Below are 20,520 nucleotides of genomic sequence, written 5' to 3' on the forward strand. Positions count from 1 at the left end.
ATAGATTGTTTCTGAAGGTATTAGTAAAAATAAGAAAAATTATGAAAATCTTTCATTCTGAATCGAACAAATAAATCTAAGAATATAAGGATTTGGTACTGACAGCTCGTACACAGTCATCACTTCAAAATTCCAAATATTCATTAATGTTTCATACAGTATCTTGAGCTTGGAAGCCTGGAACATTCGATCACATTCCACCTGAAAAAATTATCTGTTACCCTTCAACTGACAAAGCAAACAATGGGTCTGATATAGATCACTTCAGTGCTAAAATCCAGATCTGTAATAAACAGTAGCACTAGGTTTTTTCAGCCAATTACTTTGACCGCATATGAACTGGAATATGTAGCAAGAGTGATGCAACAGGTTTAATTTTTATTATAAGACTGAACTTCTCTTGAGCAACCAATCTACCTTATAATTGGCACTCACACCATACTCTTCTTAGTTCATTCTGTTTTGTTCTGCTAACAGAAATTCAGGCCTAGAAACAATTTTGCAAGAAATTTTACTGTTTAGCAAATGGCATTAATTTTCTAAATTTCGTTTGTGAGAAAATTTTCGGCATCACGAATCGTGAAATGAAGTTTCTGAAACCCAACAGTGCCCTTTCATATAACAATCATCTACAAATTTGAAACTACTTTTCAAACAGTGATAATCCCAGGGTTAAAGTCAATCACAATTCAATATTTTATTTTCTAACGTGATTTATATGAAATTGTAACGCAAACAACTTATCCTTAAAATTATGAGTCAGAACAAAATGAATAAAAGATTTCTCAGCCAAAAGACGTAGCTATAACTGAACTGAATAAACAATAATTTAAATGATTTCCAATAATGTGTTACTCATCTCCCCCTCACACTCCATAAAAACAGGCTCTTACTGCTTAATTTTCAAACATATTATATTTCTATAGCAATAATATTCAAACAGACTTGCAAAATTCATCATGGAAAATAGAAGAAATACAAATACTACTAAATGAATGTCCTACAACACATATTAACGTTATACCACACAAAACACTATGGAGCTTTATATATAGCTTGATTCAGGGATTTTGGCCCTTGCAAAAAGTAAGCTGATAGACTAAGATCGAGTTCCTCATTACAGCCGAAGCACGGAAGGGCCACACAGTCATGACACCTAACACTTCCTTCTTATCATGTTTAACACACACGACTACGTCTGTTGACTAAACAATGTCTTGACATTGACAAGCATAGATATCGTTTTCATTATTCCTTTTCCCTCTTCCCCTCCTATGTTTGTAATTAGACGCAACACAGCTCACTCACTAGCAAGGACAAGGGCCAAAATCGTTGAATTGAGCTGTACCAACCAAACACAATGGACACTATCAAGCTGTCTGGAAATCCAATGAACAGCTTATAATATAAAACTTCAAGTCCTTTAGGTCTTACATTAGGCACATAACAGTCCTACAAGTAACGAGTCCCTGCTGCAATATCATATCCATTTACATATTTTATGAGTTAGTTACATTAACAATTACTGTTCTTTCTTTCAAATATTAGTAATTGGGGCCTAATAAAATTTCAATAAATCATATTCTTTTTAATCTGTTCACAAAATTAACATAAAGTAAAGCAAAGTTTAAATATGTCGTTTTTAATAATTTTGATTTCAATATATCCAAGAAAACTGAAAATTGCTGAAAATATTCATCATAAATGTCAATTCTGATTGTTAAGTATAATAACTGTAAAATTACTGTAATTAATAACAAAAATTTCAGTGGTTTCTCTTTTGTAAACACGTTTCGAAATAAATGATTAATTAATTCAAATATCCCTTTAATTTCTTTTCTTCAGATGTACAAAATAAAAACTTTCATTTGGACACAGAATTCCACACATTTATATACCTGAGAATGGTACAGGTTAGTATTAACAGAATATAACCGGTTAAGAATTAAAATTTACATCTTAAAATTTTAACAAGAACAATATTATAAACTTAAATTTCTTCAATACATTATTACTCTGAACGTGAAGACAGCATTCTTACATAGCTTCTCTTCTGTGATCATTAAGGCTCTTCAATGAGTGCACGGGACGTCACACCATTCCTCAGTCACACGACTAGAACTGGAAAGAGAAAATCATAACAGATACAGCACGTACACATATTTATATTATGAAGAAAATTGAAATAAAAAAAGAAACAAATTTTCCCATTACGTAATTTATGTAATAACTACTTAAACGCTATTATATCAAATTAACAGCCACAATCAACTTCCTTCAAACCATTTCTGTCCACAAATTCACAACCATTCCGCAACACCTACAAAAGTAAGCAGCCACTGCAGCTGACAAAAGTCGGAGTTTTTTCCATGTTTGGTGGTTGTAATTTTGATTCTAGCATATTAACATGTAAAAGTGTATTAAATGCCAACAACTTCTGTATTTAAAAAAAAAATTATTTGGGAGGGAAACAATTGTAATGTCATACGACCTATTTTACATTATTTATCACTATTTCTTATATAAAAAAAACCAGGGAAATAATTTGCATTGCCTTTAAGAAACCAGCCATTTTGTGCTAGTTTACATAACTCACAGCCAAACATTAACTAATACGTATTTGCTTACAGAGTTTCACTTCAGTTCAAAACTTGTTTAATGTGATTCAATAAAAACACATAGTTCAAAGAGTAAAGGAAGATATAGTTAAAAAAAGTGAAAGATGATGAATGTTAAATTAATACAGAGGGAGATGTAGAAAGAGATAAGAAGGAGAAAGGAACAAAATAGAAACAAAGGAAAAAGAAAATACAGAAGCAGTGAGAGCAGGAATACAAGAAGTGTAAAAGAAGAGAAGTTAAGGAAGAAAGGAAAGAGGGAGGGGGAAAAGAGCAGAAAAAGAAAAAGTATAACAGAAAGGAGATCAGACGTCTGGTCTCAGCAAATAGTACGTCCAGACATTCCTCAAGTCATACACATATCGATATAACAAGTCTCCAGTCTCTTATTTTAATTTTTCCAGAAGACTTGTATTACATTTGACTACTGTTGCACCTCTTTTGTGGGCCCACAATTTCACGAAACCCCATTAATATCTTGGCACAAAATACGAGAACTTAAAGACAGCAAAATGATAAGCTCACTTACCTTGAACACGAATTCCAGAAACAAGTATTAATCTTTCTGAGAAAAGGGAATTCATAGGATGAAAAATAATTTAACAGAATAACTAAAAGTCATATATGTAAATCTGAACATTCATATCACTGAGTAAGTGTAATCCCTTAGCAAGTTCTGTAGCAAATAAAAAAATCCTATGAATATTGTAAACATTCCAAATTTAGAATGGAAATATATAAACAAACATTCAGGCAAAAGAGCACAGATATTACTTTATTCTTATTCACTATGAAAACAAAATAATTTATTGTAAATAAGTAACATAATTCAAAATTTGTAAAACCTCTACACTGGACAAAAGACAATTTTAGTTAATGGTATTTTATGAACCTCTCAAATCCTTCTATCACAAGAATTAACAACAAAATTAAATTTACAGAGAATTAAAAATTTCTTATAACATAGGCAGGAACAAAAATGTTGTTGTTGTTATCTAATCCAGGACGATTGGCAACAAAGCCATTTGTTCTGTCGCACTCCAATATTTTTCATTGATATTTTCAAGGTGAGCTACTGATGTACAGATTTTAACATATTTTAAATCTATTTCTTCTTTAAGTCACATAATGGACATTTTGGAGATTGATATATTCCAATTCTATGCAAATGCTTAGCCAGACAACCATGTCCTGTGATCAACCGGAATGCTGTTACAGAAGGTTTCCGTGGTAAATCAGAAACCACATATGAATTTTGATACAAAATGTTCAATTTCTTTTCTTGTGACTTGGGTATCAAATTTTAATTATTAATATCTTTGTATATTAATTTATTGAGTCACTTTACAGAATAAAATATAGATCAGCATTTTCATTTCCCAGAATTACACAATGAGATGAAATGCATTGGAAAATTATTACTAATTGAAAGAGAAGAAGGGTAGGAGTTAGAATCTGGCAGCATGACTGCATTTCGAAATTTGGTGATATAATATAAAAGATTTTAAGACTTTCATTTATGGCTGTAATTTCTCCAACAAAACTTGTACCATAACCCAAAGGAAGCAGGTAATTCCTCGCACCAGCACCTTGCTCTCTGTATACAGGGTGGAAGCAATATACCGTAACTCTACACAGAATACCGGTATCTATTATATGTTTTGAGATTAAGTGCACGGCTAATTAAATAACTGCATCGAAACTTTAAACTCACTGCCTACGTTGCAATGCCCAAGATTCCCAAGATTCGAAGTGAGCTGTAAATGATTGTTTCAGCCCGGATTTTTCTCGACCAAATTTGAAATCTCCTCTTCCCTGTCAGCAATTTCATCAGGTCGTTCTCGACGCCAATTGCAAAATCTTGAAATTACAGACCAGCTAGCAGACAGCAATGAATGTCTCTGCACTAGATAATGAATGAATGAATGAATGAATGATGAAGTCAAAAAAATTGTAATCTTGTAAAATTTTGACTTGTTCCATATCTTAAAGCTTCAATGCTAAGATCTAAGGAATACAATAAATCAAATTAAAAAAAAAACACTATTTTATTTTTGTAATCTTTCATATGTATTTAACATTTGATATTTTAACTTGTTCATGTAACTGTCACTAATGTAAGTGCTACCTAAAGTGAAGACCTGATGATGCTTCTTATATGAGCGAAAATGTTTGTCTACCATAAGAGAATTAAATATAACTAATCGCAACACACAATGACTGCAAAAGTGTGAAAAATGAGGTTAAGAAAAAACTAATAGAAAGGCTACCAGAAAAAATCTACAGGATATGGTGACTTCAGTAAGACTGCAGGGGCAGTGTTTTTTGACATGCTTAAAAATCTACAGGATGTACTGATTTCAGTATGATTGCAGGGGTACAGGTTATAAGCTGACTTCAGTAAGATTGCAGGGGTATTGTGTTTGGCATGCTTAAAAATCTACAGGACGTGTTGACTTCAGTAAGATTGCAGGGACATTTTGTTTTGGCGTGCTTGTTTTCAACTTTCGTCTCAATGTTTAGAGAGCTTCACTATTTTGATACGAGTGCAGCCCAATAACGCCAACAGAACAAGCCACAAGAAAAGTTATAATGTCCCCAATTTCCATCTTCTGTTTGTTAGTTAAAGTTCTACAAGTGTGGTAAACTTCTCGAGTCTCAATTCATTTTCTGTACTCTTTATGCTTCCTTACTCTCATTGATAAGGTAATGCAATTACTGCAAAATTTGAGTATGATCTGTACTGTACTTGAAAATTTCACTAGTACAGGATGCGTCAGAAAGAACGGATGGATTTCACATGGCAAGAAAATTGTAAGGATTCATCAAATCAAAAATTTATTGTTATCAACATATTCACCACACATGCAGTTTATTTATGGACAACATCATCCATATGATGTCCTTGGCTTTCAATACAGGCATCGAGGCGTTTTCGTTCGCCATCACTTTCACAGTCATAGCTGGTGCAATTGCCACGATTTCTTCACGAATCGCAGTCTTCAGTTCGTCCAGTGTATGTAATCGATGTTTACAAACTTACGCCTTCAAATGGTCCCAAAGAAAGAAGTCGCAGGGCGCGAGATCTTACCGTAGCCTCGGGCAATCTCAGTGCAATAGCATGTATGCGGGCTGATCTTTGAGGTGGCCGGTCAACATAGTGTCTGTCTCCACATTTGCTGTTCACGCCGTGTTTGTTCAGGTGATTTCTTCTTTAATGTTGAACCTGTGATACGAAATGAAGCCACCCACCGCAAAATTGTATTCCGAGTTGGAATCCTAGCGTGACATCCGATGTCGAAATGAGTCCTGAGTGGCGATCACAGACTCTTCATTTTTCAAAAATGTCTCTACGATGAAAGCACGTTGTACGTCAGACCAACACCATATTCTCAACTGAAACTGCATTCTCTGGCTGACCCAACAGTCGTGGTTCCCCTCACTATATCTCTCTCCTCGTTGCGTATCGATAGTTTAAAATCCATCCGTTCTTTCTGACGCACCCTTTACTTGTCGTAAATAATAAATACATGCTTTTAAGTAAGTACTGATGAAACTCAGTAAGAACAAAAACAGAAACAAAATTTGGGACACCTGAATTTTCAAAGTTCCAGTTATAACATGCTGTGCATGCTCAAGTGATGTGTACTAATTATACCACTGCTTTCTTAAAGCTGCAGTACATACTGAAATGTTTTTATCACTTCAATGCAGGTATTTACAGTCCCTGGCCAAATTATTAGACGCACCTTTATTTTGTAACATAATATACATATTATTGTAAGCATGAAATTAATTAATTGTTGTGCACAACAGCTGCTACAAGTGTTCCTTAACAATAACAATGGTAGATGAATATTATTAAAATTCGTTTTCTGAGATGAATGAATTACGAAAAATGAAGGTGCGTCTAATAATTTGGCCAGGGACTGTACTTAAAAACTAGCAGTAACAGCATTTGCTAACTTTTTATTCATGCCACCCATTTCCTCATTTTACAATTATATTGCAAATATTTAACCAATAATTTACTTCGGAATATGTATTATATATTTTTTGCGTGTTAAATATTACAGTACCTGATTAACTAGTTTCAGCCTGTTATGGGACATCTTCAGAACTGGTTGGTGCTGGTCTTGGCGCTTTTTGTTTGTTTTTCCTATAGGGGTGCGTTTGTATAGTGTAATGTGGAGTCAAAGAGTGTACAATAATAATTTACGCATCCCTCTTCTATAGACAAGAATGATTGAATTGGTCTTTCACACCTCAACAGTTCTCAAAGCAACTCTGAGTTGGTGATGTGCACAACAAATTGAATCGCCTGATCAGGTAGTCATGATAAATTACATTAAAAGGTTATGCATGAAAAAGTTCAGTAGAGATAAATTTCCACTAGTAAACAAGTAGCTGTAAACATTGCTTCAGCAGCCTATTTCACACACAAGTGTTCATGAGTAAAAATGTCTATTGCTGCAATAGTATCTTGATTATGGTCAGATAGTGAAATAATTGTTTTGCTGCATTCTGCAAATTGAGGAGAAAATATGCGCGCTTAGAAGGTATACATGAAACAAAAACATACTAGACTCAGCATTTATGGCAGCTGAAGTTGCAAACCTGTCTTCAGTTACTAACAATGACGCAATGGTAGTGGACATCAGACAATTATGATGTTCCCTGAATTCCTCCATTTCTCTCAATTTCAGAAATTCCATTCCATCAAAACACTCCATGTCACCCTACAATTTCACTTATTTCATAATGTTTTGCAGAACAAGGTGACACATGAGGCTTGGTAATATGATGAAAGTGCCCAGTCAGAAAAAAACTTTTTCTGTGTAATGCTCACAAAGCTAATAACTATTGACTGATGAAAGATGTCGGGGATGCCTAGGGCGAGGGCAGATTTCTCAGCTGATGATGGTCTTTGAATCTCGTATCGCTGGGAGCTGTATATCCTCTCTTTTTGGTATCTTCTGGGCAGCAAAGCCTCCTGTACAAGTACAGTTATATGACGCCTTTCTCCAGTAAGCACGACAGTAAAGTGCAGAAAGAATTTAGTAACCAATACAAGATTAACAATATTCAGGATTGTTAGTTGGTATTGTCTATTGTGTGACTCTGTTCTATATAAATAGCGTACCAATGAGGAAAATGGTTTTTATTCAAATATTTAAAGCCAGCAGGTATTTGAAGGATGCACCAATAGCAGAGTATAAAGAAAAAATAAGCATGATGTTTATGACGCCATTTCTCTTCAGTTATATAGAAGTCAGTGGTGCCACCTCTGTAACTTTATTTTCATGTACTGCACAATATCCAGGTACTTACAGTATTTGTACATAAAGTCAGCATACACTCACTTCCAAGCAAATATTTAATAAATCATTTGTTTACTACTAAAAACGTATTTGAGGAGAACCTCCGACATTTATGCCACTTTCTGTTTCCTCTATAACAAACAACATAAAATCTGCATATTGCATAGCAGATTTTTATTTTGCCTACAGTTTCGAATACAGTGCACACTGCTTATTGTTATCACTTTTATTATATCTGGTACGAAGAGATAATAAAACATTGCAAAAATGTTATTTAATATAATCAATAATTCGGTTTATGTTATCACTTTTTGCTGATTTATGAATTTACTCCCCGAATACGCATTGGAAATACTGTATTGTAAGACGTGTCTCTGGTCACTGTTACGATCTATCAGTTAAAGGGATGGTTTTCCCTCTCAAGCAATAAAATGCAGTCTGTGCTGCACAAGTTTTCAAGAAAGAATGGGTATAGAGGTGATTGAAACACAATGCAGTCGCATTTGCCTCATTCCACTTACATTCTAAAAAACTTGATAGGAGCTATTGTAACTTTCACTTTTTCAAATTGTGTGCTAACAACTTTAAAACCAAACATATTAACAGTATAGCTTCAGTTTTAGATTACTGGTCATATTAGTGCAGTGAAACTATAGAAAATGGAAAATAAACATGAAGACTTGAACATTAAAGATAAACTTTCATTATTGAAAGTTATGACAAATTACCGAAAATTAGTCAACGAAATGCAGCAGTTAGTTATAAATTTCACAGCTCTTTTTGTGCAAGCTGTAAAAAAAAGCCTGAGACAGTATCCTAAGAATGGCAAAGGAAAATGGAAACAAAATGTAAGTGGAAGCATGGTAGGAAAGACAGTCAGGTGGAGTCAGCTTTAAAACTATGGGTTACCAATGTTAGTGAACAAGATGCTCGTGTTGATGGACCTCTCATGTGTCAAAAAGCAAAGGAACTTGCTAAGAAAATCGGAAAAGATGATTTTGTAGCAACAGAAGTATGGTTTCACCGATGGAAAAAATGGGAAAATATTGTGAAGAATACCGGCAGGAGTGGTAGGGCAGTACGGAATGAGTCATCGAGAGGTGAGTGAGCGAGTCCATGTCTGTGACAGTGTACACCAGACGAGTGCGATGCAGTTCGGGAGATCTGGGTTCGATGTGCAGTGAACTTAAAATGGTGAGCCGGATGAACTAGCCAAGACAAGCAAACTTTGAACTGAGAGCTAACAAATTCGTTCTGCACATTGTGAATTGCAGACATTAATTGCAATTAGAATTACATTGTTGTTCTATTTAATTCTGTACGTCATGAATTGTCATTGTTGCTGTGTTGTGTGTAATAATGATTACTGTCAGGTGTGTTATCAATGAAAGTCACAATATTATGTACAAATGAATGAATGGTTTATATTTATTTAAGTGCTGATAATATAATTTTGTCTTGCAGTTTTATATTTTGTATTACAGTGTAAGTCTACTTGATTTTAGTGAAAGATTGACAACAATAAACGATTTATGTAATTGGCGACGTGACAGTATAGTACTGTCTTGCAGTTTTATATTTTATTACAGTGCACTTTATTTTAGTGAATAAACTTGTATGTATAATTAACTAACTTCGAAAACTGAAAACAACTTTTTTCGGTCATTGTTATCAGATTATCAGCATTCCAAAGAGATCAATGTGCAATGTACATTATTGTTATACTTCCAGTAAACACATTATTTCATATGCATATTGACTCTTTGAGTATTGAAGACTAAAAAAGTATTCAACGGTTAGGAAAATAAATGAGTTTCAACTGACAGCATACGTACTGAAAAAAAAAATCCTGAAAAGTACATTTCTGTGTGCATTTCTTACAGCAACACTACACTTCTCTCGTGTGTCATAAAATTTAAAAAATGATAAAATACAATTTAATTCGCAGATCAGCATGTATGTGTGTACAAAATGCGTTAATATTTTATTGGTAAGAAATAACAGTGGAAAAAATGAAAAATACAACAGATATGCAAGTGTTCACAGATTCAAACCAATATTTTTTCACAATCTACCAGATTTCTTCATTCTTTTTCCTCTCCATGTTAGGCATCATGTAAAACAAAACATTAATATAAGAAACAAACAACTACTCACTCACCCTTTTTAGAAATTCTTCTGAACAAATTCTTGCCCGTGCATTTGCTGCTAGTTTCATTTCACTGATTTCCTTATCAATTTCTTCCATAAAATGAATTACAAAGTCAACTAATTTATGCTTATACATTTGCTCTGTATGAAAATTGGTTATTAGAAAGCTGATGTCATAACCCTGCAAATAAAAACAAAGTAACTTCACGATCCACATTACAAAACCTGTAATGTTAACTATGCAATACAATATTGAGACAAACTGAAAATATATCAGTTATATAAAGAAAAAGTACTTATTTTTTATTCTAAACTAGTAGCATTACATATTATTTTAATGTACCGAAGTACATATATTTCCATGCAGATATTCTGCGTCATCATATGTTCCATTACTCTTTCATTGTAGTAGCATTACATTTAAATCAGAGAATATGGAATATTTTATACGAGAAAACAGAAGATCTGGCATTTAAAGCTATGAACCAATAAGAGATGAGATAACAAGAGAAGATCAAATACCAAAACAAGTTCAACATATTAATTATCTCGGTTTTCAAATAAGTAGGACGAAAATTCTAAAACTAATGAATAAAATAAACAAGATAAGCTCTGTGGCACAATAAGACGAGAATCACAAATAAAGGTAAGAATAACAATTTCAAAGTTTCAGCAATAGTTCGGAATAATGAAAGTTTAAAGAATGAGACAAAAGAGAATAAAAACAAATGAAATGAGATTTTCAACACCAATAACAGGATGTAAAAGAATTGAACGAAATCATGTGTATAAGATCCATCATAAATAGCATACATTTTAACAACCACGAAGGAGTAGCAAAATATATGGACAGGACATTTAATAGAATGGATGGCAATAGCAAATAGAAGACATTTCCAAAGTACTGTAAATTTCACACGAAAGAAGAAATACAGGAAGACCGGAAGCAAGTTTCAAGATGGAGTTGCAACAGTCCGTTGGTGGTGGTGTATGAACCAGGTGATTATCCTGCTGGAAAAGAATGTGTCCTTCGGGAAAAATTAATTGGGCTCCAGGTAACAAGACTTTTGCATGCAATGTTCATAACCCATCGAGTCAAGATTGCAGTGGACGCGTTCTAATGTTTTTGCTCCTGTACATGTCATTCAGCCCCAACATGCAACACTCACGCGACAACTCCTGGTAAGAGTAGCCATGAAGCGAGAATCATATCATTGCCCGACTCGGCGATATACAAGAACAGAACCATTGCTCATGATTGAGACTATGTCTTTGTCTGAAAAAATAACAGCTTGCTCATGCATGAGAAGACCTGATTCCTATTTACATCTTTGTAGAGAGTGGAAAACCAGACACTGTCTTTAGTTCCAACACAGAATCGGCTCTTGAGACCCCGACTTAGGTCACTAGAGCTTTACCACTGAGCTACTGGCTACTAACTGTCGATGGGTATGGAAATAAAATATAGACCCTCAGAAAAATGTAACATTAAATGTTTAAATTTATTTAACGACTGTTTTCTTGAAGCATTAATTAAAATCATCGCATTCCACATGCTTATAGTACAATATGAATGATTATTACGTTTTTGGAATGAGTTAATTGATGTATAGAATTAAAGTGAAGTATAGTGGAAAGATAAATGCTGTAAATAATATTAATAGACCATAATATTTACGAACTGAAATTAATATGAAGCCATATGAAAAAGTGTATATTTTTTACATGTTTAAAAATAAGTATAAAACATAATTGATCATGTCGGGATTTGAACCATCGATCCTGTACTCTAGACACAAATGCTTTATCCACTCGACCACTTCACTTTCCTTCAAGTATTAGATAATTTCATATTACAGGGAATGCTCCTAGTTCTTCTGTATATTTCAGGTTTCTTTTTTCTAAATAAAAAAAAAGGACAGCATTTTACGTCTGTATATTTGTATACGTATTTTAAATAGTAAACCCCCGCCATGTTTTAATGTCACCTCAGCACCGATACGTAATATTTAGACAGGAAAGAGACACGAATCTCTCTTCATGGTATGAACCAGGCTTTTGGCCCGGAGCATGCGCAGTGTCACATTCTTTGACTTAGAAAATACTTGAGCTGCTCAACATATCTGTCCCTCACTGTATATTACACATATTTGAAACATGTTTTTAATAAATGTAGTAATATATGATTAGTAGTTTGTTAGTAAATTACAATTTACAAATATTGAATAATTTGGGTATAACTATAGGTTAATTTGTAAATAACCTAGTTTCTGTTCCAGTTCATGCCACATATACAAATTATGGATTGGTGAAGTGTTTTCTTTACCTGATTTTAATGAGAAATATTTTAAATTTAAAAAATCTTATCAAGAACTCAAGTATTGGCTGCAATTCTTTTATCTTTTTAAGTCTAAAATTTTTAAATGCCTACCTAACATTCACATTCTGTTCTAGGATACATACATACACTAACCTATGGTTGGCATAATTCGATTTTATAAGGACTTTAAGGCATGTTTTACTTCAATAACACGCATTATACTCAAAATTCACCACCCATGGGGTAAATTGAGTATTGTTAAACTTGGAGTTATTTTTATGATAAGAAGAGGCAAACATACTTGAAAATGCAATAGAATTATTCTAGAAGGTCAAAGCGCTAACATATAAAAAGCTGACTGGAAAATTGCATCATGGTAACAGGGTATGAGCCTATCAAACTTAAAAAATGGCTGCTTTATACCCAAATCCATTTGTGTGCATTAAAAAAGTAGGAAATAAAAGTTAATTTCCCACCAAATTTGTAATATAATGTAGAGTACAATTTATAAAAAATTAGATTGTTGCTTGTAGCAATCTGTCACATAAATTACCGGGGAGGTTTTCTACCATCAAAATTTTTCTTAATTTTCTGAATTTGGTGCTGCTATGACACTAGACAGAACTAATACAAGTTTTCATGCATACAGGTAATTTACTTGTCACTTTTATTGATTGTTATTCCAGAATATAATATTCCTTATCTTCAGACCACTCTTCTTAAATCATTTATCACAATAACATGATTAAAACCCGCAAATGTAAAAACTACAGTTCCATTAAGGAGAAAGAAATCTTACTTCAAATCATGATAGGAATGTGCCATGTCACACACTGCACAATTTATTTTATTTAGATATTTGCAATATATTGTGAAAAAAGTTGCAGATAACGAAGGAAACTAGAAATATCATACTTACCTCAACAGGTTTTCTTCTCAATACAATGAAATTTTCAGCACGCATCATCATGAAACGCATAAATTTGTGGCAGAGAATACGTTCAATTTCATCTGCTTGCTTGACTGCTATACTGATTCTCACTGAATTTATTGATGTCTCAATAAGCACCTTCTCCTTTTCATTTCGACTTATTACAACAGGCGTCAAAAGGAGCTCTTTACTAGTTCTGTAAAAAATTACTCTTTAGTCATACTTTACCCATAACATTAATAATTTTTAATGTTTTAAACGAATAAGAATAACTTGATAGAACAGTTTGCACAGCAGTCATGCTGTTTCATGCAACCATTTATGCATACCTGCAATTCAAATAATGATGTTGCAAAACATTAACACGTATCTGCATTCATATAGTTTGTAACTTACAATGGAAAGATCGTTAAGCACTAACTAAAGCTCTAACCCAAGCTTAAATAAACCCAACATAACCTGGACAAGAAACATTACATGCTTACAGCAAGAATAAAATTAACTGCAACAGTCCATATAATGACAAACATACATATACCATTGAACAATGTTGTCAAACATATTCCATTCTGTGAAAATAGTTCATAACAGTCGAACTGTCTGGGTCCGGGAACGAAAACCTAAGCACAACTTATTCGACTCCATAACTTTTATATGATTAAAAGTGTAATAAATAAAAATGGAACGTTACAAAACAGCAGTAGGCCTACATTCAAAATCAGAATAGTACAAACCCACATAATAAACTTCCTATGCAAAAGAATATCTAACAAATATTTCCAATTGAAGCAGTGCGAGCTAAAAGTTGGTAAGTGCAAAAGTGACATTTTTAGGAGAGCATTTGAAAGATACAGAACACCATAAATAAGTGTCGGTTTATATATAGCAAATTTATCTTTTCACTGCATAATTGTTTCATATGTCAATATCATTTGACGTAGTTATGCATTTCGTGATGCATAGGGGCCCAGAAAATAATGTTTTAATATTATGGACTTATCAACATTTTGCATGGAAAGAGGGGTAGATGAGAATTTTAGGCACAAAATGCTATTACAATAATTTATTCTCCAGCAATATTTGCACAATATTACTCCTGAAAAAATGACTCATATGGCTCCTCCTCTGCTGCATATGAAGTATCTTAGATTGCAACCATCTCTGAAATGGCTGTATGCTATAGGTGGTGTCGTATCTCCCGGAGCTTCTCATTCTTTACTGCACGGAATGCAGTATCCAACTTGGTGAGATTTCGCATTAGATGAAGGAAGATGCTAGATTTTTGTACTTTATTGAGCACTGTACATGTGTATATCATCTCTGGAACTTTTGGAAGTGTCCCACGATCAAAGATGTCTCAACCGTGCTATTTGGGAATTGGACATATGATAGGGTCGAGTTATAGACGTCTACCAACAACAAGCAAGCCAGAAACTTCATTTCGGCCTTTGTCACTGTAATGCTCACTATTTACGGCTATGGTAGCTTTTTGGTTTTCAAGTTCATTACGCCATAACTGGCGTTTGTAACATTCCTGTGTCCACTGCATGCCTGACCGTGCACGAGGGGACCGAGGTTCAAATCCTGGTTGGGAAAAATTACCTGATTGAGATTTTTCTGGGGGTTTCCCTCAACTGATGAGCAAATGCTGGGTAACTTTCAGCGCTGGACCCTGGACTCACTTCGCCCGCAGTATCACCTTCAACTCACTCAGACGCAAGTTGAACTCATTCTGGAATATATTCCGGAAGAACAAACATTTGACAGTGGCTTTGCACTCTGGATTCAGTTCCAAGAACTGTCTGTGTAATTAGATAAAACACAAGATATGCAACAGTGTGACTCTTTCTTCTACTGCAATGAATTTCACGTTTGGTATAGTTTGTCAAATAATTCCACACTTTCTGACGATGTCATTGCGTATTTTATTGGTCGGCGTATGATGACCCAGTATATAAGTAACAGAATGACTTGCAGTTTTTGTCTTTTGTTGCAAGCACCCAAATTATTGCCAATCAAAAGATGAAAGACTTTCTTGCATACGCAAATGTCTCCCTTGCCTTTGACTGGAATATTGTACCGAAATGTGGCTTCTCTTACCTGGGCACCATTAATATTCTGTGTTTGCTGCTAGTGGTTGTCGATGTATTTGTATCTCAAAAAGAGCTCTTCTTTCTCCTCTGTCAGTTTAGAGACACAGTTGCAACGGCATTCGTAATCCCTCTGTTGCTCCTATACTGATCGGATCTGCCTTTTACTATTCTCATTAGCAACACCTATTTTTCAACAGAAATGACTATACCTAGCATTACCAAACTGGTTGCGAACAATAAATAATAACGTAGCTCCATTTACCCGTAAAAGTTACTAACACTGTCCACCTAAACCTGTGTACATCCACATAACACTGTATTATATACTAATATTTAAACATATCTGTAGATCGAGCAGGCTTGTGTATACTTCTCTGCTATTGTTCTGTATGAGAATTCCGTAGACCTCTCCAGTCTCTAGCCCTCATTGGATTCCCCTAGTTGTATATTCTAAATACTGCAGTTTGCATAACTGTCCAGGTGTTTCACGGATAGATCAAAGTTCCTGTTCTTTCAACGCAATCACTGCCAACCAGTAACTTACAGAAAGTCGCCAGAGAACACACGAAATACTTACAGCAGTACTGAAGCTGTTGTATTGAACTATACTAACACGTTAATAACAAACTATGCAGAAAATATACGAACTAATCGTTGCTATCAAGGTGCGTGGGTGGGGTTGACAATCAGAAACCTCATTTCTTCGACAGTTGTGCAACACTACGATCTGTACAGATATTATTTCTTTCCAGTGGATAAGCGATTTTCGTGTGTTAGTGTTGTGAGAGCTTCAATACAGAAAATGACAAACAATAAGATAATACGATCGAGCATTAAGTCCATACAATCACCACTCAACTGACTCACAATGCTGAAAACATGGCTGTTACTCAGAGTTCAGAGTATTTTAACCCTGAATATTCTATTTTACCATTGATGAAGATCTAAAGCCACCAGATATAATGGAAAACACTTTAGCATTAATAACAAGTAACATTGCTTTGCGAAACTTACAAAACATGGCTGTCAAGTATGCACTTGTCAACATATGGCTCGGAAAGCATGGGCTTACAAACATCTGGCCCGCACATTGATATGCATGTCTCATCCGAAACGGTCTAGAAACCAGAATTATCAACATTTAAGCCACACAACTTTTTCCCCATATGTAGCACATGGGTAAAACAATACACTGCACAGCCAATCTCAAAATCATCGAAAATGGACTTATCAACTTTTAGCACACAGTGCTTCAATTAGGCAATTAAGCTGCCTCGAGGGGGAAGGGAACTCCAGGAACTCTGCAAAATGAGACATGTAATAAAAGTATAAATATAAGCTTAGGAGTATAGCCGGTTAACTCATAGATTAAAAACTGCTTACTTCTCTTAACATCAGTTTGCACATTACAAAAGGACTGAGAGTGTCATTCTCTGTTTTTATATTAACATACCCTTTGTTTGACTTACACTATGTTTTTTCTCCCTTTCTATTATGCCTCTTTCAGACAGCTAGACAGATACATATAGCCTACTTCAGACTCTAAAAGATGCACTATGATACGAAACATAACCAGGATAGTGAAACATCTTTACTGCTACATTCGAGAGATTCTGATAAGATAAATGTTAAAACTGATGAACTTACTAGTGCGAACGATATACGAGAATACCTTAGAAAAACTGAGAACACTTCTTTCACAAATCCCTCAAGAAGAAACAAGAGTGAAGAGAGAAGACCGTGCATGGAAGAAGCTGAGGAACCAGACAAGAGGCGGTAACACAGACTGAGAGACTGCTGCAAAGAGAAGCATCTGTGGTTCATCCAATAAGTGCAGTGAAAGTGAAAATCATGTACAAATAGTGCAACTGTCCTTGGGTAGTTCGAGGTAAGCCAGAGGAAGTAACACACCATCAACACTGATGAGCTTAGAGGATTCTACCGAGGAAGATGAAGTTGAGGACGATCAGTTAATTAGAGGTAAAAGGCCATATAGAAACATTAGCAGAAAAAATTATGAACAATCAAATACAAATAATGATAGAAGTACAGAACAAAAGTATTTACTAAGAGGTAGGCAACAAAAAAACTATACTTTCCTATAATCAGAAAATAAAAAAAAAAAATTAATCTGAACAAGAAAGATGTATTTAGAAGTAAAATTCTTCTTTTTTTTTAAAGACAACATCAAATTAATTTGTATATACAAGACTTTAAATTTCAATAAGATTACACATACAATAAATTTAATAAAAAGCAGAACAGAAATAAACGAAAATGTAAGCATGGAAAAGAATGTTGTATCTTTAATTGATATTGATTTATGTAATTAATGTGTCAAGTGTGTTTACAAGCATGTAGCAAGGTTTGAGACTGACTATTATTATGTCAACAACTGCTAACCTGGATGCGGTATCATGACGCGGAATAATTAGTTAACATGCATAAGTGAATATGAAAGTTATAGAATAGACTTAGATGATTAAAGTAAAAAGAAAAATTGATTTAAAAAATGTTTATGGTAGAAAATTTTCAAAAAGAGCAGATAAATAAGTTTTAAAGTTTTAATGGTTATCACGATTGCACTAAAACCAGACATAAGTGCAAGTTTGAACCAATAAATTACTGGGATTTGCGATAGATTAAGTAGGTTAGAAAATTGTATATTTATTATGTATATTACTTTTTGTATATAGCTCATTTTTAAATTATTAAGTTTGTACTTTTGTGAACTAATATCAATAAATCTATCTATCTAGCTACATTCGAGAGATAAGTTGTCAAAACTACAGATTGAGGAAGTCGTTCATAAAAGGAAAGTGAGTACATTCAGTGTATGGTGGGTAATTAATTACTGAAAACGCTTTTAAATTCTAGAAATTAATCACAAATGAGATAATATATAATATATAATTATATATATATTATGGTGGAATGTGAATAGCATCATCTCTTGATCTACACTATATAAGCTGTGCAACAAGAAAATTGGGATTCCGTCTTTAAATGTAAAAATGCTGAATCATGCTTTCAAATATTCAATAATTTAATATCTACTTATATAGGCGTAAGCACAGATAAAACTCACTGTAAAGTATTTTGTAAGTAAAAAAAAAAAAATAAAATCCTGGGTCACCGAAGTATTATCAAATCAATCTGCATAAGAGATAATTTGGCCAGAAATATTAAAAAAGAATCCAATAATAAAATTCTAATAAATTATTACAATAACATACAGAAATTCCTTACATATTATTATAAGAAACATGAAAGCTAAATATATCAATCTCAAGCACTTATTCAGTAGAGCAGTCAGGGAACGAAGTATGTATCTGTAATGGAAGAATCCACACAAAGAATGCCTTCCGATATTTGGGAATAACATTACAGACATCAGGGAGATCGTTTCGTGCAAATATAGAGGAGAGGATGGCATTGGCGATCAGGAGTATGAATAACATACAAAACCTCAGACAACTATCCCTGAGAACGGCAATGAAGCTGTTTGAAGCAAAGGTGTCATAAAGCATTACATATGGTCTGCAATTTTTTTGGGAGTACCTTGGACAGAAACAGTTGAAACACATCGAGAGTCTAAAAGCAAGATTCCTGAAGAAGGCGCTGTCAGTGTTGAAGTACACACCCAGCAGACTTGTATACAAACCTTCTTCCTGGAGGACCTAAGGTTAAATCTTCTCCTACCCAATACAGTGAATGCAGAAATAGTGATACAAGAGCAAAAAATGAAGAGAGAAGAAATCGACCCAACTTTCCATGGAACAGCTGCAATAGTGGAGGAGCTGGGAGGTTAATTTCGACATGAGACACGCAGTGATGCATCTGGTAGTCCATGGCTTCCACGGTAAACTGTATGCTGAAAAGAGATGACACTGCCCGAAAGAAGACTGTGTGTGTGAACTACGTGGACGAAAGTGTGAGACCTACCACTTCGAAGTGTGTGTAAAGAGAGTGAGTTCTACATAAGACTATACCACTGAACATCAGAACTAAGCTATAATTTTAAAAAATGCCTGTTTGGGTGCGATTTTCATTATTATTATAAATATTTCTCAAATACAGAGCATAGCATTGCATCGAACATTAATAAACCGGCATTCAACAAGAAAAATTATTGCACGTATCCTCCTCCATGTTTCTATCACTGATAACCAAAGGAAAAATTTCCAAAATTGTTACAGCCCTAAAAAAATTCTTCACCGGGTATCGACAAAATTACAAACAATACACTAAAGATTATCATTAAACATGTATTAATTCCACTTGTTTATGTCCAACTTACATCTCTCCCTAAGAGTTTTCCAGAAACTCTGAAAAATGCTGCAGTTTTACCAGTCCATAAGTCAGAGGAAAGAAAAGGCATGAATAATTATAGATCTATGTCCCACTCTCTAGCTTTTCCAAGACATTAGAAAAATGTATAAAAAAACAGACTAGTGAATTATATATATATATATATATATATATATATATATATATATATATATACCTACTTCTGTCCAAACATCAGTATATGGTATCAGAAATAATTTTTCTACAGATGACGCAATTATTCAAGTCACTGGCAAAATTATGCAGGAGTTGGATGTCGGTCAGAAATGCTTAGAAATATTCTTATATTTAACAGCCGCATACCAATGACTCCAAAGAATATTTTTCATATCTTATTACAGGAAAATTTGTTTTATGCTTTTATGATTTTTATTGTTGTCATATTATACACATTGTAACAAAAAATCAAGTTTTGGTGGCAGTTAATTGTCGAGTAAAAGTAATTATTGTTGGTACATGTGCATTTGATTTGTTATTTTTCACTGCCTGCCTGAACACATCTGATGACTGCTTATTCCACCTGTTCATAAGACCATTCCAACAATGTTTTCTCTGAAATAGTAGGTAGCAGCACCAAATATACTATGTTTATCCATATGCATTTCAAACTATGAAAAAAAAAGTTGTTCTATCTATTTTGTGCCAGTGTGACATATTGAAGTCTGTTAAGAACAATAACCATCAGAAACTCGTCTCAGAAACACTTGTGGATAAATTCGTGAAATCTCTACTTAGT

At 33.9% G+C, this 20,520-nt stretch overlaps 1 protein-coding gene across 1 annotated transcript in view; it reads right to left on the reverse strand.

Annotated features, from left to right (window-relative positions):
* Positions 1-1,810: 1,810 nt before the first annotated feature.
* Positions 1,811-20,520, reverse strand: part of Arpc4 (Actin-related protein 2/3 complex, subunit 4) — a 42,507-nt gene continuing 23,797 nt past the window's right edge. Inside the window, exons 3-5 of the mRNA XM_069838563.1 lie at positions 13,330-13,537; positions 10,101-10,271; positions 1,811-2,121 (exon numbers count right to left, since the gene is read on the reverse strand). Of these exons, the coding sequence (XP_069694664.1) occupies positions 2,116-2,121; positions 10,101-10,271; positions 13,330-13,537 (385 nt within the window). The 3' untranslated portion in view covers positions 1,811-2,115. The remainder of the gene's footprint in view (positions 2,122-10,100; positions 10,272-13,329; positions 13,538-20,520) is intronic.

The sequence above is a fragment of the Periplaneta americana genome, chromosome 10 (assembly GCF_040183065.1).
Source record: "Periplaneta americana isolate PAMFEO1 chromosome 10, P.americana_PAMFEO1_priV1, whole genome shotgun sequence".
Lineage (NCBI taxonomy): Eukaryota > Metazoa > Arthropoda > Insecta > Blattodea > Blattidae > Periplaneta > Periplaneta americana.